The sequence below is a fragment of the Protopterus annectens genome, chromosome 1.part0 (assembly GCF_019279795.1).
Source record: "Protopterus annectens isolate FY-2018-M chromosome 1.part0, PAN1.0, whole genome shotgun sequence".
Classification (NCBI taxonomy): Eukaryota; Metazoa; Chordata; order Ceratodontiformes; family Protopteridae; genus Protopterus; species Protopterus annectens.
In genome coordinates this window covers 370,707,614-370,726,941 of record NC_056725.1, presented here as the reverse complement: position 1 = coordinate 370,726,941, position 19,328 = coordinate 370,707,614, and the positions used below count along the sequence as shown (strand labels likewise).

General features: G+C 44.5%; 1 protein-coding gene across 5 annotated transcripts in view; it reads left to right on the top strand.

Moving 5' to 3' along the window:
• Window positions 1-19,328, top strand: part of ADAT2 (adenosine deaminase tRNA specific 2) — a 649,106-nt gene that overhangs the window by 567,804 nt on the left and 61,974 nt on the right. The window contains exon 7 of one of the 5 annotated variants that reach the window (XM_044060139.1): window positions 15,522-15,544. The exons of the other annotated variants lie outside the window; for them this stretch is intronic. Within the exon in view, the coding sequence (XP_043916074.1) occupies window positions 15,522-15,529 (8 nt within the window). The 3' untranslated portion in view covers window positions 15,530-15,544. Of the gene's footprint in view, window positions 1-15,521; window positions 15,545-19,328 lie in introns of those variants that run through there. 5 annotated transcript variants of the gene reach the window in all.

The following is a 19,328-nucleotide window of genomic DNA, read 5'->3' as shown; positions in this document are numbered from 1 at the left end:
CACTAGGCCCACATACAAGCCTGAATATGGAAATGCTACAAATATCCCCACTACTTAGAACAAACTGCAGAAATGTTTCTCACACCTGAAAAGCAGCGGTGAGCCTTTAAATGAAAGTTGTAAACAGCTAAAGGAGCCTCTAGAAAAAAGAGTTTAACAGCAACAAGTTATTACAAATAACCCAACAGATGCTTAATAAAAGTGGACAATTTCCAGTTAATACCTCACACACAGTGAAACTAGCTAGAAAAATACACAGTACACAAAGTGCTATAAATAACAAAGAAATAAAGAACAAAATAAACAAAAAACAGGATACTTAATGTTATATATTATAGCTCTGAGTTTCCTCAGTGTCCTTCCTTCGATCAAGCTCAGTGTGAAATGGCAGAACACTCACAAATGAACTTCTTAGGTAACAGAAAGTTGAAACCTGAGGCAGTTTTTAAGAAAGAAATCTCAAAAAAAACAGTGAGGTGCTTAGTCTAAGCTGTAGTCCAGGTGACCTCAGTCAGCCAATGACCTCAAACAATTCTCTCTCACGGAAATGCCTGATGGCTTTGGCTAAACCAAGATGTCCCTGAATATGTGCTCACAAACACTAGGCCCAAATACAAGCCTGAATATGGAAATGCTACAAATATCCCCACTACTTAGAACAAACTGCAGAAATGTTTCTCACACCTGAAAAGCAGCAGTGAGCCTTTAAATGAAAGTTTTAAACAGCTAAAGGAGCCTCTAGAAAAAAGAGTTTAACTGCAACAAGTTATTACAAACAAACAACCCAACAGATGTTTAATAAAAGTGGACAATTTCCAGTTAATACCTCACTCACATTGAGACTAGCTATAAAAATACACAGTACACAAAGTGCTATACATAACAAAGAAATAAAGAGCAAAATAAACAAAAAACAGGATACTTAATGTTATATATTATAGCTCCGAGTTTCCTCAGTGTCCTTCCTTCGATCAAGCTCAGTGTGAAAATTGAAGGATGTGTTGCGGCTTGTTGACCAGTTGCTTGGGGCCATAGGTATCTCTCAACCATCAAAGTCCATGTTCCCTCATTCAGGTGAGCGTATTTTGCCTCAAACCCCAACGTATACTCCTCCTTCGACTTCCACTCAAGTCTCGAAGCCTATTACTCCAACAGCAGCTTCCCTCCCTCTGACTCCAATAGTGGACCTCACTTTGGAACCAGAGTTATCCTTGTGGCCTTCGGTGCACTGGGCATCGGGCTCTTCTCAGGCCAGTGGCTGTGCCATTGGGGAGGGCATTCTTGGCTCCACACTGATTTTTGCTATGACACCTTCCAGGGATGCTCTCTTATGGTTCACGGTCCTCTTGAGACTCCTGGTCTGGGGCTGGGCTCATCGGGGAAGCGTTTGACCCTGGTTCCGAGGTTGTCATGCTCTATTCTGGGCTCCCATCCCTCCTTGGGTGGGCCAGCCTTCCAGGCCATGGAGAGGGCGCTTGCCTCCACTGGCAAAGGTCATTTGTTAGAGTCATCTTCCCTCTCTGTGCCGCAACTGCCACAAGCTTCAACTCCTGAACACTAGGCACAAGAGCCTCAGGTCTCTCCTCCTCAGGAGACCCCCTCTTTGCAGTCTTCCCCAGAACCTCCCACTGAGGAAACAACCTGCAAAGCATCATGTAAGAGGAAACACATGGACTCTACTGAGGAGTCATTGACTGAAGGTACGGATTTTGATGACGGGTAGGTTCCCCAAGGTCACCCTCTGATGAGGTGTCCTTTGGTGACATCCTAAAAATCCTTAGAGGGTGACTGGAAGCCCTCTAATCCTTCCTCTGAGGAATCCATATTCCTGTAGGCTTTTTGTGCTCGGCCCCCTACCTCCTGGGTCACCCCACCTGCTGATGAGCTCATCCAGCTCATCGTGCAGTGTGCATGGAAGGCTCTTGATATCTGGAAGCGATACCTAAGAGGCCAGATAAAATATTATCCCCCCCCCACCAACCACCCCCACTGGTCACGTGGTCTCCCAGTAGATGCTATGGTGGTGGCAGCTGCTACTAAGAAGGATTTGGCAGAAGAGAGCCAAACTCTCCATCTGCCCAACAAGGAGTCCCAGACTATTGACAGATTAGGGAAGTGTGTATTTGCTTCATCGAACTTCACCATAAGGTCTTTGAATTATTTGGCACATTTTGCTAGGCTTCAGTGAGATCTTATCAACCAGCTCTGTGAAACCTTGGCAAGAGCTGTTTCTGACGAAGTCCATGATAATGTGGCTTCTCTGATAGCCACCCTAGTGTCCATTTCCAACTCTTCCATGCGTCTTATTTCTCACGCAGCAGAAGGAGCGGCTAGAGCGGCAGGTGAAGGTATAGTCGCCAGACGACATGCTTGGATGCGTCTTTGTAACTTTGCTTACTCCTTTAAGGCTTCCTTCATGAATGCCTCTATAGAGGCAGCTTCTTTGGCCCTAAAGTCAAGGATACGCTGGCATGGTGCGAACAAGATGGCACAAGACCTTGTCTGCCATTGGTGTCAGACACTCCACCCCTCAGCGATTCTACTCTAGAAATCAGAGGAGTGGAAAGCTCTGACACAAGAAATCACAGGGTTCTTTCTGGGATGCACGTGCTGAGTTTTCCCCTACAGGCAGAGGGGAAAACTCCATTGGAAGACGCCCCTTTCGGGGCAGAGGAGGTCCGCGAAACAAGGTTTCCAGAGATTCTTTCTCTGGCCAACATTATCAGCGCTCCTGAAGCGTTGTCCCACTGCTCACCTCTTGAAGCGGTCGGAGGTCGTTTCTCCTTGTACCCTGCTGCCTGACAAAACATAACAACCGACTCTTGGGAATGGAATATATCCAAAGGCTATCACATGTCCTTCCATCTTTGCCCAGTCTCATCAATAGTGTTACCCGATGTCCCACCCAGTCAAAGGGAAACAGCAGCACACAAAATCAAAAGGCTGCTACAAAAAGAGTCATCCAGATGATCCCCCCCCAGACCAGATAGGATCCAGATTTTACTTGAGATTCTTTTTAGTGCCAAAAAAGACAGGGGACTGGAGACCAACTCTGGATCTCAGTACACTAAACAAATTTGTAAAAACAGAGAAATTCCGGATGGTCACGGTTCAGTTTATCCTTCCTCTTCTGGAAGAAGATGATTGCATGTGCTCTGTAGATCTTCAAGATGCGTATTACTACATAAAAATGGACAAACGATCAAGAAGATACCTCTGCTTCTGTATAGGAGCCAGTCACTACCAGTTTCGAGCCCTGCCCTTGGGTCTCTCTTCAGCCCCCGGAGTGTTCACAAAATGCATGGCAGTGGTTATCTCTCACTTGCGACTTCAAGGATTCCAGGCATTTCCATATCTAGACGAGTGGCTCTTTACTGCCCCCACCAAGTGTCTACTGGAAGAAGCACTGCACTATACTCTCTTAACAGCTCAAAGCCTGGGAATCATAACAGCTCAAAGCCTGGGAATCATTATAAACTGGGAGAAATCCAACACAACCCCAGCTCAGTCTTTGGAATTCTTAGGGGTACTGTTGGACACGAGAAATTGCTCAGCATCCCTTCCAGAACACAGACTTCAGAGAATAAGACAAGTTCAACCACTGCTCTGTCACCACAAATACCCAGCTCAATCTGTACTTCAGCTATTGGGATCAATGGCACTTGCGATTAACATTGTTCCCCTAGCCAGGTTCCACATGAGACTTCTTCAATGGCTACTTCTCACTCAGTGGTACCCTCTACAACACCCTTTGTTTTTTCAAATGTGTAACTCAGAGATGCAAGCAAGATTTACTCTGGTGGACATCTCGAAATCCCCAATAATGGTCTCGCCGTTTCACCCCCCCATCAACCGATAGCCACAGTGACCATGGATGCCTCCCTGATGGGGTGGGGGGGTTATGTCAGGGAAACTCAGTCCAAGGTATCCGGTCGGAGACAGAGGCCCTTTTGATATCAGTGTTCTGGAACTGAGGGCTGTACATCTAGTGTTAAAAGCATTTCACTCCATCCTTCTGTCAGGGACTATTGCGATCCAGTCAGACAACATGTTAGTAGTCTGGTACATCAGCAAACAAGGGGGCACCAGATCTTACCCGTTATGCCGAGAGGCCTTGACAATATGGCAATGGGTGATAGCTCACAACCGCTTTCTGATTGCAATGCACATTCCCGGGAGCTCCAACGTGATAGTGGACAAATTGAGCAGTGCATTCTACAGCCTCATGAGTGGTCCCTCAATCCTCTGATAGAGGCAAAAATCTTCCACCGCTGGGGCCAGCCTTGCTGCGACCTATTTGCCTCCTCAACCATCTACAAGTGCAGCAACTAGTTTGCCCTGATTCCCCCCTCGGGGACAGTCACCAAGGGATGCTCTAGTCCATGCTTAGCCCTTGGGTCTTCTTTATACCTCCCCTCATCTCCCAATTTTCTAAAGAAAGCATGACAGTTGAGGAGCCAAGTGATCCTCATTGCTCCATATTGGCCTCGACAAGTCTGGTTTCCCTTCCTCTGGCCTCATCTGCTAGATCAACCATGGATCCTCAATCCATCCCCATCGTTGATCTCTCATCCGCAGGGTCTGATTCACCCCAATCTAACAACCCTGAAACTGACAGCTTGGTTTCTCCACTTCCTGTGATGACCAGGCATGAAAACCTTTCATCCCCTGTGCGCAGTATTCTTATTGCATCTCATAAATCGTCCACCAGACTAAGCTATCTTAACAAATGGAAGAGGTTTTCTATATGAGCAGCAGATAAGCAAATAGACTCCTTGTCAGCCCCAGTCTCGGTAGTATTGGATTACTCATCACATCTTTTCCACTCTGGGGTGTCTGGCTCTACTATCCATGTACAGTTGGCTGCCATCTCAAATTTTCATATTGGTTTTCAAGATTCTTCACTTATGTCACACAGACTCTGTAAGACTTTTTTTGAAAGGGGTTATCCACCTAAAACCTCCCTTTAGAGAACCCATACAACCTTGGGATTTGGCTTTGGTTATGCAAGCTTTAACAGCTCCACCCTTTGAACCTGCATCTTCTTGTGATGCAAGATATCTCTCTTGGAAAACTTTGTTTCTGATTGCAATCACATCGGCCAGACGATTGTCAGAACTTCAGGCCTTATGCATCAAACCTCCCAATCTCATCTTCCATAAGGATAAGGTATCACTGAGAACCATCTCTACTTTTTTACCAAAAGTGGTGTCAGAGCGATCTGTCAACCAGTCTATTGGTCTCCCAGTGTTCTTTCCTAATCATTCTAACAAGGAAGAGTACTGCCTGCACTCCTTGGATGTTCATAGGCAATTACGTTTTTATCTGGACAGAACAAAATCTACCCGTAAATCAGGCCAACTCTAGACGGGGTCATCCTGTATCAAAAGTTACATTGGCTTCATGGTTGAGAAACTGTATCACCTTTATCTACAACAAACACAATCTTACCTTGCCTCATAGAGTCAAAGTACATTCTACAAGGTCTATGGCAACTTCAGCAGCTTTCCATGCTAAGGCTTCCCTCAATGATATTTGCTCAGCTGCAACTTGGGCCAAACCTCATACCTTTATTCTTCATTACAAATTGGACTTGGCCTCCAGAGGTAGAGCTTCCTTTGGTACCATGGTGCTCAGGGAATGTCCTTCCATGAGGGCCACCCAGGAATACAGGTAGCTGGGGACTCTGTCCCATCAGTAAGGAATGAACGAAGATTAACAACATCAGATAAAGAAGTTATGTCTTACCATAACGTTCTGTCTGTGTTGTTGATCTTTGTTCATTCATTACTTCCCACCCTCCGTCCCCCATCCAGAGGCTCTTGGTTAATCTTATGTACTCCTTTCTGGTAGGTCTGTTATGACCCCCCCCCCAAACACCTCTTGGATGTATCACCCACGCAAAGGTTAGCAGCAGCACAGGAAATTTCCAAGCTGCTAGGAAAACAAGCCATCAAAACCGTCCCCCCAAATCAGTCCAGATCGGGCTTCTACTCCAGGTTCATTTTGGTGCCAAAGAAAATGGGGGACTTAAGGCCCATTCTGGACCTATCTACCCTGAACCTGCCGGTTGCCAAAGAAAAATTCTGGATGGTCACAATACAGTCCATCATGCCGTACCTGCAAGAGAGCGACTGGATGTGCTCGTTAGACCTCCAGGATGCTTACTATCACATAAAGATGCACAGAAGCTCCAGGAGGTTCCTCCGCTTCCGGCTAGGAGTCAATCATTACCAGTTTCGAGCCCTACCCTTTGATCTTACCACAGCCCCCAGGGTGGACACCAAAGTGATGGCGGTAGTAGCGGCTCACCTGAGGCTTCAGGGGATTCAGGTCTATCCGTACCTGGACGATTGGCTCCTCACTGCTCCCACCAGGTGTCTACTTCCTCAAACCAGGGATTATTTCTTAAAGCTTGCCCTGCATTTGGGGATCACAATCAACACATCCAAATCACTTCTAATCCTGTCCAGGTGATAGACTACATTGGGGCAAGGATAGACACATTACAGTGCAAAATCTTCCTGACCTTAGAGAGAGTACAAAACCTGAGGATGCGTGTCTCTCTAATCTACCATTCTCATCTTCCATCAGCGGAATCATTGTTGCGGGCCTTAGGTTCAATGACGATGACCATAACGCTTTTTCTGTGTGTTTGGTTACATATGAGAATTCTACAGTGGACACTAGCTGTACAATAGTCCCTGTTGGAACTTCCACTGTTGTATCCAATAAAACTCAATCGAGTCTGTCAGTCGTCACTTCTATGGTGGATGTGTTCTCCGGAGATCTTGGAGGGACAACCCTTTGTTCCAGCCCCTGTCCAGACCACAGTGACAGCGGACACCTCCCAACTCAGGTGGGGAGACATTGTTTGGTCAGGACAGTCCAAGGCCTGTGGTCCCCTGTAGAGACCAGATTGCACATAAACGTTCTAGATATGAGGATGTTCCTTTTATTGTTGCAGGCCCTTCATGCCTTTCTTCGTCTGGGAACCATTGAAATTCAGTCAGACAACATGTTAGTGGTCTGGTATATCAACAAACAGGGAGGGAACAGATCTTACCCCCTTTGTCATGAGGCCATGAGAGTGTGGGAATGGGCGATCTCCACTGGTCGTTTTCTCATAGCAGCGCACATTCCGGGACGGTCCAACATTCTAGCAGACAGGTTAAGTCGGTCTATTCTGATGCCTTATGAGTGGTCTCTGAATCTTTCAGTAGCAGAGCAGATCTTCCTGGAGTGGGGTCAGCATTGCTGCGATCTCTTCACATCTCCTTCCAACACGAAGTGCAGCAAATTTTTTGCTCTGAACCCCCTGCTGGGGGAGTCCCCCAGAGATGCTCTAGTCCATGCTTGGCCTCCCGGTCTTCTGTATGCTTACCCTCCACCTCCAGTACCTCTTATTCTGAGGTTTCTACAGGAAGCTTGTCGACTGGGGAGCAAAGTGATCCTCATTGCCCCGTTTTGGCCTTGCCAGGTATGGTTTCCCTTCCTTTGGGTCTCACCTTCTGGTTCTGCCCTGGATCTTGGATCCCATTCAGTATCTGATTTCACACCCATCAGGAGTTCCTCATCCAAACCTGAACAGTTTGAAGCTCACAGCTTGGCTGCTCCAGTTCCCATGATTGCTAGGACTCCTGGATTATCCTCTTCAGTTAGATCTATTCTGGTGGCTGCTAATAAGTCTTCAACCAGGAAGGTTTATCGCAGCAAATGGAAATGTTTTTCATTTTGGGCCTCTCAGAGGAGTTTAGACCCCTTCACGGCTCCTGTTTGTGCCATTCTTGATTTCCTAGCCAATATTTTTCAACAGGGAGCTAGTTCTTCTACTGTCAAAGTTAAATTGGCTGCCATTTCTCATTTTCATGTGGGTGAAAATTCTGCCTCACTAGCCTCCTCCAGACTGTGTAAAGCCTTTATTAAAGGGACTTTTCTGTTACACCCCCCCCCCCCCGTCAAGGATCCTGTTCCCCCATGGGACCTTACTATGATTCTTTAAGCTCTGCTCTCTCCGCCTTTTGAACCCGCTGCAACCAGAGAACTAAAATTCTTATCTTGGAAAACAGCATTTCTGGTGGCTATCACCTCTGCTAAAAGGGTTTCAGAACTGCAAGCCTTGTCAGTCAAAGATGTCTTTGTGTTTCACTGTTGCAGTCATTACATTTGGGTAATCTGCTTGCAGGTTGCCCTCAGTCGGCCTAATTAACAAAGTCTTGGGTCCTGCTTCGGTTGCTGTCCCTTCTTCCATGACATCAGGTCAACAGGGGTATAAAACATGCAGCCGACACCATTACATCAGTCTTTCTTGCTGTGCGGTGCCCGAAGCAAGAAGCAGTTTGCAAGTGCTGGTCGGCCGACTCCTGAAATTTTCATTTTCGAGTTTCAGAACCGAAGTCTTCAACTAAAAGCTAAGTACCCCGTTGGGGAAACTTTTTCTTGCTCCTTACCGATGTCAGTAAAAGTTAACAATTGCATTACTTGTGGAAAGCAAATAACTCATAAAGATTTTCATTCGTACTGTATTCCTTGCCTAGGCGCTGACCACGATGTACCTTGCTGTCAATTTTGTGCTTTATTTAATCAGCGCACTATCCGTCGTTGGTATATTTTTGCCTCTAAATGTTTCTGTTCTCAGTTTAATTATCCAGAAGTGTCGTCGGTTAGCCATCCGACTACCGGGATTCTGAAAAAATGCAAAGATAAAGACAGAGACAGGCCGCCGAGGTCCAAAACTGCCGCTGCTGCTTCTCCTAAGTCACTCACCAGTTCGCCTGTACTCATTGAGGTGCTTTCACAGCCCCTGATACCTGCTACTTCTGATTCGCAGGCCTCTACTGAGACCCATTCGGAGTCCGGTATGCCGCAAGATACTTCAGCTATAGAACCCGTGGATGTCTCTGCCTTGGATGTGTCTGGAGCCACTGTGCAGGCACCAGCTTCTGAGGGTGTATTCAGGCCTACGGACTTGCATATTAAATCGACACCTCCTTCATTACTGAGGCCTAACTCTCGATCCATGTCTAAAAAACTGACGCCCAGGCCACATGCTCAGGCCTCTATGCCTAAAAAACAAATGATAAAAATGGCTGAAGATCCAATAACTATAATCAGGGGTAGCCAACCAGATGCGTAGGGCTGAGTTTGATTATGAATCTTCTGATCAGGATTCTGTTTTTTCTGACTCTTCTGATGACCTGGATTTGTCCTTACCTACTTATGAGGATTCTGATGCAGAGGACTGTATTCTCTCTGCTTCCACTCCTGAGGATTTTTCTTTTGGAGAAACCTTACATACTCTAAGGGAGCATTTTCACTGGGAAAGCCAGGAATTTTCTGATTCAAAAAAGAGGCTTAAAGATTTCCTTCTCCTACCTCAGCATAGGCCTTTGTCTATTCCTGCTGTACTAGACATTGTTGATGATGCTTTCTCGGAATCCAGTTTGGCCCTGATTCCCTTCCTCCTGTTCCCAGTAAACCTGACAGGTACTACAGGGTCCCCAAGTCCCACAGGTTCCTTTCAAAAATCCTATTGCAGATCCAGAAACTGTTTCACAGGGGCCCAATGGCATTAAGGCTTCTACTGCTAAAAATCGTACCCCTTCTTATAGAGACTCCAGGGCGCTGGATAGATGGGGTAAAAAGGTTTATACTTCAGCAACCTTGGCAATTAGAGCTTTAAACTGCCAATTTCATATGTTAAAATATCAGCAACATGTTATTGGACTGCTTAAACAGAAAATGATGTTGATTCCTGACTATGTGGAAAATAAAGACTTACAGGATTTAATGCATTCTGCTGAACAAGTTAGAAAACATACTTTGCAATGTGGTTTTGATTTATTAGAGGCCTCTTGCAGGACTGCTGTTACCGGGTCTGTGCGATCAGAAGGAATGCTTGGCTTAAGGAGCAATCTTTGCCTGATCATGTTAAAGCTAAATTGTTGGATGCTCCTTTAAATCAGGACTGCCTGTTTGGCAACAAGGCTGAAGAAGTTCTTAAAAAGATGGAAGATAAAGCTAAATCTATGCAAACTGTTTAAGATTTTTTACAAGATCAGCCTGTTAGATTTAGTAGGCACTGGCCTTCTAAGAATTGGTCCTTTCCAGCCCCTTCCAGGTCTTCTCAAGCCAAACCCAGATACAGCAAAAACCCCAGGTTTCAGTCCCAGGGGACTCACAGAACTAAGCAGTGGGGGGGCCTCCACTTCCAAGTCTGGGAATAATAAGACACCCCCTATGGTAAACTGTCTCAATGACTTCCTTTTAAAATTTCCAAGCACTTATCTTCTGGCTGCCCCTTTGGGGGAAAGATTGCTCTTCATGCAAAGAACTGGGAACTCATTACCCAGGACAAATGGGTTTTAAATATAGTGTCCCAGGGATACAGATTTCACTTCCACATATTGCTAACGCCAAGTGGGTGGCCGGACTTACCCCCAAATCAGTGGGCAGAGGCTTAAAAACAAATACTTTCTCTCTTAACCATGGGGGCTATTCAGCTGGTACTAGAAGAGGAAAAGGGACAAGGTTTCTACTCCACACTTTTCCTGGTACCCAGAAAAGACAAATCATGGTGTCCAATCCTGGACCTGTCTACTCTAAACACCTTTCTGGAGATTCCAAAATTCAACATGCTGACTCTTCACCAATTACTTCGTATGCTAGACAAAGATGCCTGGTTGGCAACACTAGATTTAAAAGAAGCATACCTGCACATCCCAATCAGGGAATCTTGCAGAAGATACCTCCACTTCAAAGCAGGCTACACGCACTATCCGTTCTCTGCACTGCCCTTTGGCTTATCTACTGCGCCCAGGGTATTCACAAAGTGCCTAGCTCCAGTTATTGCATTTTGCAGGCAAAGAAGTATTCAGATATACCCATACCTGGACGTTTGTCTAATTCAGGCAGAAAACCTGGACATACTTTTCAATCATCTGGCATTTGTAAAAAGGGTACTAACTTGGCTGGGGTACACCATAAACAAACGAAAAGAATTCACAACTGGTACCCTGTCAACAAATTACATTCCTGGGAGCAAGCTTGAATACAACTTCCCAGATGGCTTACCTCACACCAGAAAAGCAAATTCATGTGACAACCTATTTCAGACAAGTGGCCACAAAAACACTGCTATCTGCAAGACAAATACTGCAAGTCTTGGGGTTCATGGCCTCCTGCATTCTTCTAATTCCATATGCAAGACTGCATATGAGGAAACTACAGTGGTATCTAAAAAGCCTATGGAGTCAACATTCTCACAGCCTAGAAACAATGATTCCTATCATACCTTGCCTACGCCTAGAGTTCCTTTGGTGGGCAGAGGCCTGCCACCAAAACAAGGGACTACCTTTCACACCACCCCTTGCTGCCCAAACCCTAATAACAGATGCATCAGACTATGCATGGGGGGGGGAGGGGGGCTCACCTGGCAGGGAAGTGTGTTCGGGGCAAATGGAACCCAAGTCAAATGCACCTGCATATAAATCAAAAAGAAATGTTAGCTTTACAGAATGCTCTGACAGCCTTCAAGGACTACATTCTTCCAGGACAACTAATGGTAAAGACGGACAACACCACAGTTATGTGGTACACAAACAAGCAGGGGGGTACACATTCTTACCCCCCTCTGCAGACTAGCCATGGCATTGTGGAACACAGCCTTGAGCTACCAAGTGCACCAACAAGCTCAATGCCTGCCAGGAAAATTAAATAACTGGCAGACGGACTAAGCAGAATCTTCATGGAACCACACGAGTGGAAACTGGAACCAAGAATTTTCAACATGTTGACAAGCAAATGGGGGAGCCCAGATATAGACCTGTTTGCCTCTCCCCAGAACTACCAATTGGACAAATTTTGCACAAGGACTCCCCACAAACAAGCCTGGAAAGTGCATGCTCTTTCCTTCAGCTGGAAAAAACTATCAGTCTATGCCTTCCCCCCGCTGTCTCTGCTTTCCAAAGTACTACTAAAAGTCAAACAGGACAAACCAAGGATGATTTTCATTGCTCCAGACTGGCCACGCCAACACTGGTACCCCCTCCTGCACAGTGTGTCAAGGTTATCTCCATGGCACCTGCCTCAGACTCCTTCCCTGCTGTCTCAGCAGGAGAACCAGATTCTGCACCTCAACTTCCAACACTGAACCTTGCAGCCTGGCTAATTACTTAAACTCTCCCTTATCATCCTTCAGCAAACCTGTGATGGATGTCATCTTAGAAGCAAGGAGGTCTAGTACTAGAAAATCTTAGGCTGAAAAATGGAAAAGATTCTGTGCCTGGAACAAATCTCAAGGGATGAGCACAGTAGCGCCCAATTTACCTCAGATTTTACAATACTTAACTGAGATGTTTCACAAGGGCCTGTCTTTTTCCTCCATTAAAATCCACGTCTCAGCCATTTCAGCTTATTATAACAGAACCATCCCTCTTCTCTCATCCACTGCTCAAGCAGTACCTCAGAGGGGCCAAAATATGAGACCACCCAGGAGAGCTCCAACCCGAGCTTGGGACCTTAACTTTGTATTGGAGAAACTCACTCTACCTCCTTTCAAGCCAGCTGCTACTTCAGACTTAAAATTTATTTCTTGGAAAACAGCTTTCCTTTTAGTAATCACTTCAGCTAGAAGGGTATCAGAATTACAGGCCCTTATGGCAGTGGAGCCTTTCATCATCTTTCATGCGGACAGGGTGTCACTCAGAGCCAATCCATCCTTCATGCCCAAGGTGGTATCCAGCGTGGCTGTTAATCAGTCCATTCATTTGCCAACCTTCTTTCCCAATCCACAGAACAAAGGGGAACAGATTCTGCATTCCTTGGATCTGCACAGACAATTTAGATTCTACTTGGACAGGACTAAACCTCAAAGAAAATCTGAACAACTACTGGTAGCATTTGCTGCAGGGGCAGAGGGGAAAGCTATTTCAAAACAAACCATTTCTAAATGGATAAGCCATTGCATTCATTTCTGGTATAAGCACCATGGAAAACCTATCCCCCAGGGGATCAGACCTCACTCCACCAGGGCTGCATCTACTTCTACAGCCTTTCTTAGAGGTGTTCCTACCAGGGACATCCTAGAAGCTGCTAGCTGGAGTTCTGTGCATACTTTAACCAAGCATTACCACCTGCCAATTTTCTCTAAATCCAGAGCTGGCTTTGCCACTGCAGTCTTGCAAGGCCTTATAGCTGGCCCTAATGCTATCTAAACTCCTCCTCCCAACCATAGCTTTGGGAATCTACCCAAATGTAATGACTGCAACAGTGAAACACGAAGAACATAGTACAGTTGTGTACACTTAACATAAATATAGATGTTCGAATGTATTCACTGTTGCAGTCCTGGTTACCCTCCCTCCTGCCCCCTAACTTCTTTTGGCTATACCTCTACTTTCCTTTACTATGCTTAAAAGCCTTTTTGGTGTATTTGCTTTATTGTTGGAGGTATATCTTTGTGTTTTTATGTTTAATTGCTCCCCATTAGGGGGGCACCTGACATCTGGGGCAAGAAAAACTGATGTAATGGCATTGGCTGCATGTTTTATACCACTGACGTCATGAAAGCAGGGACAGCAACCGACGCAAGACCCAAAACTTTGTTAATCAGGCTGACTGAGGGCAATCTGCAAGCAGATTACCCAAATGTAATAACTGCAACAGTGAATACACTCGAACATCTACATTTATGGTAAGTGTACACAACTGTACTTTCCTTATATGATTTTCCCCAAATATAGGGTTTCCCTTCGGACCAATCCATCCTTTCTTCCCAAGGTGGTATCACCAGTTAATATTAATAAAACCATTAATTTACCTGTCTTCTTTCCTAACTTTGCTAACAAAATGGAATATAAACTCCACTTGTTGAATGTTCATAGACAGTTACTTTTTTATTTACACAGGACCAAAAAATTCTGTAAATCTATTCAACTGTATCTCCAAGGTCACTATTACTAGGTGGATTTCTTCATGCATCCTTCAGGTCTCTAAGGACAAAGTCATGTCTCCTCTGGGCCAGATGAAAGCTCATTCCACTAGGTCCATGGCTACTTCTGCTGCCTTTTGGTCTAGAGTCTCATTGGATGATGTTTGTTCTGCAGCTACTTGGTCCTCATCTCATACCTTTATTTCTCACTTCAAATTGGATTTGACTTCTAGAAGGAGAGCATCATTTGGTTCTGCGGTGCTTGGGAATATCCTTCCATGAGGGCCACCCAGGAGTTTAGTAGCTGGGGACTCTGTCCCACAGGTTGAAGACCAAATGAAGTAAACTACCTCAGATAAAGAAGTTATGTACTCACCATAATGTTCCATCTGTGTAGTTCTACTTCATTTGTTTTCAACCGTCCCTCCCTCCTTCCCCCTGACCTTATTATACAGCCTGTTGGCTGCAGTTGTAGGTCATAAAGTGTTTTTTCAGGTCAGGTTATAAGGATGAAGGTCAGCAAATTCGATCTGGGGTTTGGAAGGTAGTGGAGGTGTATTATGGGTAAGGGGAAGTGCTTGGAGCTCGGAGCAGATGCTAGTGAAACTGCCGGCTCGGATCCGATATGGATCCGGTATCCCACAGGTTGAAGACAAATGAAGTAGAACTACTGAGATTGAACGTTATGGTGAGTACATAACTTCTTTTTTCATTATGTCCTTTTGTTTTGCTTTACTGATTCTTTTTTTTCAGTCTCTGTATTGCAGCTTGCCATGTCTGTTTCTGCTTTTGCAAACCTTTAGAAAGTGATTCTTCATTCTGTACTTTGCCACATCTTACTAATTCTGAGCAATATCCTTTATGAGGATACTGTCTACCATAGTACAGTGTTCTATATTTCTCTTTTATTAAATTTTTTGTTTTTCTTTATACCCCAAGTTGTCTTTGTTTAGACTTTGATATGCCAGCAATCTAATATTCTCTGTTAGCTAGTCTAGGGGCACCCAGTGCTTTCTACATTACCACTCACTGCTAGAGAGCTGAATATTGATCTACAGAATTTTTATTAATGTCAGTTAATCCACATTTTATAACTTTAACTAGTGCCCACACCCTTGAATTATTCATGTTTGTGGACCCGTCTTTTCAACTTGGTAGTAATGAGTTTGTAGATTTCATAGATTGTTTGTCCTGGGCTCAAAGTGACTGTTAGCTGTACTATTACAAGTTGCAACCTGTTACCTGATCTTGCTGTTTCACTTCCTTTTAGAACTTAAGTTGCATATGTCTCTGCATCAAATGCTGGCTCATTATGATCATTACACGCATCATCTTCATATTGAAGAAGTGTTGATCCATTTTTGAGGCACGTAGAGCAAAAATTTTACACCACAGTGCAGACTCGAGGAAAAATTAAGCGTCTTCTCATTCAGATGATGCTGATTTTGCTCAAGAGTTTACAGTTAATGAATTATCAGTTAAAGTGAGATGCAAGTGTGGTTTCCTCTCCTAAATATAGCTTTTATTGACTTGTTCAGATTAGAAGCTTTTAATTGCATCACTTATTTCTACCTATCTGATTTTTGAACAGTTGTTTAAGATCATCTGTATGGACCTATATTCACCCTCACCTGCTCCTGGAAAGCCTGAAAGAGTCAACATTGTTTAGGAGCATAAAGCCACTGGCTGCTTCAACTGTGACTGGCCTGTGTACTTTAAACGGGTCCAAAAAGATACAAGTATGGAGAGAAAGGTAGCAGAAGTATGTACTGTTTTACCCATGTTGATATTTTCTTGGAATGAAATATACAAAAACTATAATACCCTGTTGATATCATTTTACTTACTCTGTTTGCTTGTGGAGATTTTGAACCATTGGTCACAAAAAGAGGACCAAGTCCTCCCCTTAAATACTGAAGAAGGTCAAACATCAGCTATTTTTGGCAGTTGTTTTCTGAGAAACGTGTTTGGGAGGAATCCTGACCTTGATACTACTGGTTCTGCTGCTTAGAACTCAACTCCCATTGTGTATAACCAAGATTGCTGTCTTTGTTTATATTGTTGCCAACTTGACAGTGCCCATAAAATTATGAGCATTTGGAGGGAAATGTATGCTTAGCAGGAGGACCAGTAAAAGCAGAAGGGAATGTAAGAGGATAAATAAATAACTTCCATTTAACCTAATTTAGGAACACCTGTATTTTGAGCCAGTTGTCACTTATGAAAAGTAAAATAGAAGCCCTCAGACTGTCACTAACTGCGTTTTATCCATATTTGATTTTAGGAATCTCAGTTTAGCATCTGTATAGTACAGTTCAAGTAATTTGTCTTTAATAGATTATTTGTTGATAAATTATTTGTTGATGTTTGCTGTCATATTTTAAACTTGAACCATGTGGTCCTGTCTACAAGACCAAATATTCAATATAACTTAGCTTGAAGTTTGGTAACTTTGGAGTTATATTAGTTGGGGTGGTCCCTCATTTAAAAATCACTGGTTTGCCTGTTTAGTATTCAGGCTTACCAGATGATCTGATGTCATTTTCATTCATTCCTCAATGAATGGGTTTCGGATCCAACCTCTGGTCCAACTCAGCCGCTTTTCATCCAGACTCTGGATCGGACTCTCAAGGTCCTTCCTTACCTATAATTCCCCATACTACTGCTTTCCACAGATCTTGTTTGCCACTCAAACATTTCAGATGCGGATCATGCTTTCTCCAGCTATGGGATAGCTTTTTTGTCTGATTTCTGTAAGTAAACGATCAAATTTTCTTCTTTTAACTAATCCTTCTTTCTGGTTATCTGTATTTCTCCCTTTACCCTCTATGCAGCTTTTTACTCTGCTAGTATTTCTATCCTTTTTCTTGTATCTCTCCATTACTATTGTTGCTAACTTCTCCCCCTTTTGTACCCTTTTTTTCTTAGGGTAGTGTTATAGTTACCATTGTTGGTAACTCTTTTTTTCATTCTGCTTTTTTTTCTTATATTAAAAAAAAAAACAAAAAAAAAATATTTATTTTCTGTCTTTCGCCTTCTCTATATCCTTACCACAGTGGACAGACCAACCAGTTTTAAGAAATTCACTTCCTGTGGGCATAAGGTACCCATTTCTGATGCCCACAGGGAATGTGTTTATTGTCCCAGCGCAAGTCACCTGGACTCTCCCTGTAACATTTATGCAGGGTTTAATACCAGGGCCACTAGTGATTGGAGAAATAAACTCGTTTTTAAGGGCCTTCTTCCTGCTTCAGCTCCTTCTTCCTCTGCTTTGGCAGGGGTTCAAATCCCCTCAAAAAAGACAAGATGTTTGGAGCCAAGGAAGCATAGGAAACACACCCCCACTCAGTCTTCCAAATCCTCTCTGGTTTCAGAGCCACCAGCTTTCTAAACGGTTGGATCCAACTTCCTGGTATCTGACACTTTCTACTTATAAGTCACCTCGACACTGGAGCCCTCAGTTCTCTCCAATGCCGATCTCACCATGGCTCAGATCAGAGTTTTTACAAGAAACTCCTCTTAGGTTTTCTCGCCTTCCTTCTACCTATTCATCCATCAGGTCCTTCCGAAGTCTCTCGGAAGTTGATGTGAACAGGATGATGAGGAAATTTCTCAGAGCTCAGATTCAGATAGGGGTTTTATTGGCTGATCAGATCAGTGAGCATTCAACCAGTTTCCCATTCCATCGTCTCCCTTCTCTGATCTGACCAGAGATTTCAGAGCCATCAAATCTGAGATCCCCGAGAGTCAAGATGTTGAATCCAAAGATAGCTTAATCTTTGACTTTGACTATATCCTTGACTTGTTTAGTGCCAACCCCCCCTTGAGCAGGATGAGTATGAGTGGAAGCATCCGTATCGGATCTGGGGAGGTGTCTTCAGTTCTCAGAGTCTCAGTGCCATCGCTTCCCCTCAGAGCCTTGGGACTGGACAGATCAGGTTCCCCTCCTCCCTCAGAGTAGAGATCCAGACAGAGTCGGGGCTCAATGGCACTGGGAGTTTTGGCTCTGTTGAGGTTGGTCTGAACTTCACTTGGTCCCTCTGCTTTTGAAGTGGTGGAGAGGGTATTTTCTCACCTGAGACCACTTTTGACTCTTAATCTTTGGATCCTAACCGCATACCTCCCTTCAGATCCAGCTCCTGAGCCTCATCTGCCTATTCTACAGGGACATCCAGCCCAAATTCCAGGCAGTTCCAGTACAGGAACTTTCCATCTCTTCCAGTACCTCTCCAGACCATCCCACTGAAGAGGTTCCCTGTAAGAGACTCTGTAAAAGGTGACACTTAGATTCGCCCCAGAATCTCTTACTGAAGACATAAATTTTGATGAAGGGGAAGGATTCCACAAGCACCACTAGAAGGCATTTCCTTTGGAGACATTCTAGAGTTTCTTCACCAGAAAGGTGTTGGGTCTTCCAAACCCTCTTCCCAGGAGGAGTTGGTGTTCCTAAAAGCCTTGTGGTCTGGCTCATCTACGTCCTGGGTTACCCCCCCCCCCCAGCAGATGACTTGATAGACTTTGTCTCTTGCTGGGATTGGAAGGAGCCAGATACCATAGAACCAATTCCCTGTTGCCCGGACAAGATCCTAGCTGCACCCAAGGACAAACACTTTTGGAGTAATGAAATTCCTGTAGATGCCATGGTTGTTGCGGGAGCCACAAAAAAGAGCTAGCCAAACAGAGTTCTTCTGTCCATCCCCTTAAGAGAGAGAGTCTAGGGCATTGAAAAGGTTTGGAAAACATGTCTGTGTTTCAGCGGCCTTTGCGTTACTGTCACGTAATTATTTGGCACAATTTACTAGATTATAGAGAGACTTGGTTAAGGAACTATAAGTCTACCCCTGGGTCCATGTCGGCAGAGGAACAAAAGTTTTTTTCCTCACAACTGGTCACCCTCCAGTCCATCTTGAATGCATCCATGAAGTTAATCACTCTTGCAGCTGAAGGTTGCTCATGGGCTGAGGGTTCAGGCAACGCCATGAAGAGAATTCTTGGCTGTGTTTCTGTGATTTCGTAGAGCCCTTCAAGTCTTCTTTCATCAGTGCTCCCTTTGATGGATCTTCCTTGTTTGGGCCCACTGTTAAAGACCCACTTACCCAGAGTGCATAAGATGGAAAGACCCTGTCTGCAATGGGAATCTGTTTTTCTACTCTTCAAAGATCCTTTTCCAGGAGTCAGTGTGGTGAGAAAAAGATGTGGTTCCGAAACTCCCAAGGTCGTTTTCAGGATTCACTAGGGGAAATTTCTCCCAGAGACAGAAGGGTAAATAATAACGGAAGACTTCACCCTTGTGAGGGGGGGTTTGCAAAACCAAGAGTTCTGAGATTCTTTTTCGGATAGGCCGTTTTAGCACACCTGAAGGTTTGCCTGACTTGTTCGCTGGAGGCAGTGAGGGGGT